Genomic DNA, 3012 nt, shown 5'->3' on the forward strand with positions numbered 1-3012 from the left:
CAAAAGAAGGCATCTTTCAAGTCTAACACCGTATACCAACTGTGGCTCGGGGGAAGACCAGTCAACAGGTTATAAGGGTTGGGGACCGTTGGGTGGATGTCTTCTACCCGCTTGTTGACTTCCCTCAAGTCTTGCACTGGTCGGTAGTCTCCCGTTCCAGGTTTTCTCACCGGGAGGAGTGGGGTGTTCCATGGAGACCGGCAAGGGGTCAGGATACCCTGATCTAAGAGCCGCCGTATGTGAGGTCTAATTCCCTCCTGGGCTTCCTGAGACATTGGGTATTGTCTGATAGATACCAAGGTGGCGGTAGCTTTCAAATGCACGAGTATGGGTGGCTGGTGAATTGCCATTCCCATTCCTCCAGTCTCTGCCCAAGCCTGGGGAAATTTCTCAAGCCAGGGGGTGATCTCTTGAGCCTGAGGTACTTGATATTCATGGAGTCGGTATTCTTCTTCTAAGCTTAGGGTTAAAATCTGTAGCGGCTGTCCTTGGGGGCCAGTGACACGGGCACTCCCGCCCTCAAAATGAATTTGGGCCTTTAATTTTGTCAGCAGATCTCGTCCCAATAAGGGATAGGGACAATCGGGGACGTGTAGGAAAGAGTGGGTTACTTTACCAGTTGCTAGCTGTACATGCCGGTCCGTTGTCCACCGGTATCTTTTCCCTCTGGTTGCCCCTTGTACCCATGCCAACTTATTGGTCAAAGGACCCGGTTTGGAGGTGAGGACGGAGTGTTGGGCCCCCGTGTCGACCAGGAAGGTAACCGGTTGTCACCCCACATCAAGGGTTATCCTGGGTTGGGGGGGGCTCCTGACCCTGACTCCCCTAATCTTCTAGATTTAACAGGGTGTTCTGAGGCCTGGGCCGGCGTGGCCCCCTTGGTCTGTTAGGGCAATCCTTGATCCAGTGGCCCTTTTCTTTGCAGTATGCACATTGATCATGGTCCACAGGGGGGCGCCTGCATTCCTTGTCTCCCGGCCCTTGTCTACTCAGCCACTGTCCTGTCACTACGGTGGCCAACAACTTGCTAAATTCTCTATTTCGCTTCTTATCTCTCTGTGTCTCCCTTTCTTCTGCTTCCTTTCTTAGCCTCTCTTCTTTCTCCTCTGGCGTCTCTCTCTTATTAAATACTTTCTCAGCTTCTTTTAATATATCCTGAATACTACTCTCTCTCAAGTTGTCTAGCCTCTCTAGCTTTCTTCTGATATCTGGGGCCGATTGCCAAATGAATGACATTATCAGGTTAGTAGCCTGAGTCGGGTCTTCAGGATCATATGGGGTGTAGACCCAATAGGCCTCTTTCAGCCTTTCCAAGAATGTGGAAGGAGGTTCTTGAGGGCCCTGTATCACTGACTTAACCTGAGCCAAATTAGTCGGGCGTCTACCTGCCCCAAGGAGACCTGTTACAAGCAACTGGCGGTAGAGACGCAGGTGGTTCCTACCGTCCTCTGTAGCAAAATTCCACTCAGGCCGTTCTAAGGGGAAGGCATCATCAATATCGCTGAGCAACTGCGAGGGCCTCCCATCATCACCCGGGACGTGCTTGCGGGCCTCCAAGATGACTCTCTGCCTCTTTTCTGTGGTGAGGAGGACCTGCAAGAGCTGTTGGCAGTCATCCCAGGTGGGCTGATGTGTCACTAAAACGGACTCAATAAGGCTGGTAAGTCTAGAGGGATCTTTAGAGAAAGAGGGATTGTTATTTTTCCAGTTATAGAGATCTGAAGCTGAGAACGGCCAATACTGGAGCCTTCCATCATTACCCGTTCTCAAAGGCAGCGCTTGGGAGGATCCCGAGGGGCCGTCTCTCCTGCCCCTCAGGCGACCCGCTATGGGGGATGGTTCGGGGTCCTCCTCTGGTCCCGGCTGGGGAGCCGCCGGCTGGGGGGCCGCTGGCTGGGGGGCCGCCGGCTGGGGAGCCGCTGGCTGGGGGGCCGCCGGCTGGGGAGCCGCCGGCTCCCGGTAAGGGGGTGGTTCTTCCGTCAGGAGGTCTATGAGAGGCTCATTGTCTGGGGGAAGGACCCTGGGAGGGGCCGGAGTCTTTTTATCCACCGTACAGACAAGTGCGGGATACAGAGAAACTGGGGGGGGGCAGAGGGGGCGATAGCTGGAACGGAAAGAAAAGGCTTGATCCACGGTAGTGGCTCCCGGACCAGGGCTTCCCAGGTGACAATATAAGGAACCTGGTTGGGGTGTCCATGTGGACCGGGGTCCATCACTCTGGCTTTGACCTGTAGGATGACAGATAAGTTAAAAGTTCCGTCCCGCAGCCACCCTACTCTGAAGGTTGGTCATTCGGAGGCGCAGAACGTCTGCCATTTGCCCTTTTGGACTTCCATGGAGTTGTTGTGGGCTGTCTCTCGGACCTCCGTCCAATGCTGTAACGTCCAATGCTCAAGGGGGTGGTTACAGACTGACCCATGATCTTTGTTTCAAACACTAAGATGGTCAGCAAACAGACAATAAACGAGAGACTGACACAGACAAGGAGACAACGTGCCGCGCAGCTCCTGCGCCAAACCGAAAACAAAACTTCAGAGGGGAGTCTTGATGAGGGTCCGGTTCCCTCTACTCCCAGTTCCACGTATCCCTCTGGCAGGGGTGCAGCCCCAAAAAATCCAACTCGGGCCGTGGTTCAGACTGGGGGACCCGCTCAAGAGTGGGTCCTTACAAGTTCCCCCGGAACGTCTGGGGGGGGGGGGGGGCGGAGAAGGAATCTGAGCTCGTCAGCTCTTCCTAAGTCCGCCCGTTACTGATCGACTCAGCTGAATCGCCCAGAACAGAGACACTTGACACAGACGGGACAGAAAGACGAGAATGTGTTGGCCAACTTACCTCCCGAATTGGGTCGGTGGTCCCAGGGCGGGGGTCTCCGATCTCGGTGGGACCTCCAGATGAAAGACCCTCACTCAATGAGTGTCCTTCTCCAGGGAGACCCGCACCCAAGGAGGACCGAGACCAAGGTTCGGATGCAACAGCAAAGAGGTTTATTCAGTACACACGGGTACCCGGGAG

At 54.8% G+C, this 3012-nt stretch overlaps 1 protein-coding gene across 1 annotated transcript; it reads right to left on the minus strand.

The window, feature by feature from the left end:
- Positions 1-825: 825 nt before the first annotated feature.
- Positions 826-2316, minus strand: LOC114616153. The gene is made up of 2 exons (XM_028761676.1): positions 2277-2316; positions 826-2078 (listed from the first exon to the last, which is right to left on the minus strand). The coding sequence occupies exons 1-2, from the start codon at positions 2314-2316 to the stop codon at positions 826-828; spliced, it is 1293 nt and encodes a 430-aa protein (XP_028617509.1).
- Between the last annotated feature and the right edge of the window lie 696 nt (positions 2317-3012).

The sequence above is a fragment of the Grammomys surdaster genome, unplaced genomic scaffold (assembly GCF_004785775.1).
Source record: "Grammomys surdaster isolate TR1022 unplaced genomic scaffold, NIH_TR_1.0 307826, whole genome shotgun sequence".
In the NCBI taxonomy this organism is placed as follows: Eukaryota; Metazoa; Chordata; class Mammalia; order Rodentia; family Muridae; genus Grammomys; species Grammomys surdaster.

Excerpts from the sequence above, each read along its gene's own strand:
- LOC114616153 (XM_028761676.1), bottom strand. The coding sequence starts at position 2,316 with ATGGCAGACGTTCTGCGCCTCCGAATGACCAACCTTCAGA. Across the intron at positions 2,079-2,276 it reads CCGAATGACCAACCTTCAGA|TTTCTCTGTATCCCGCACTT; the intron begins GTAGGGTGGCTG and ends GCCCCCCCCCAG.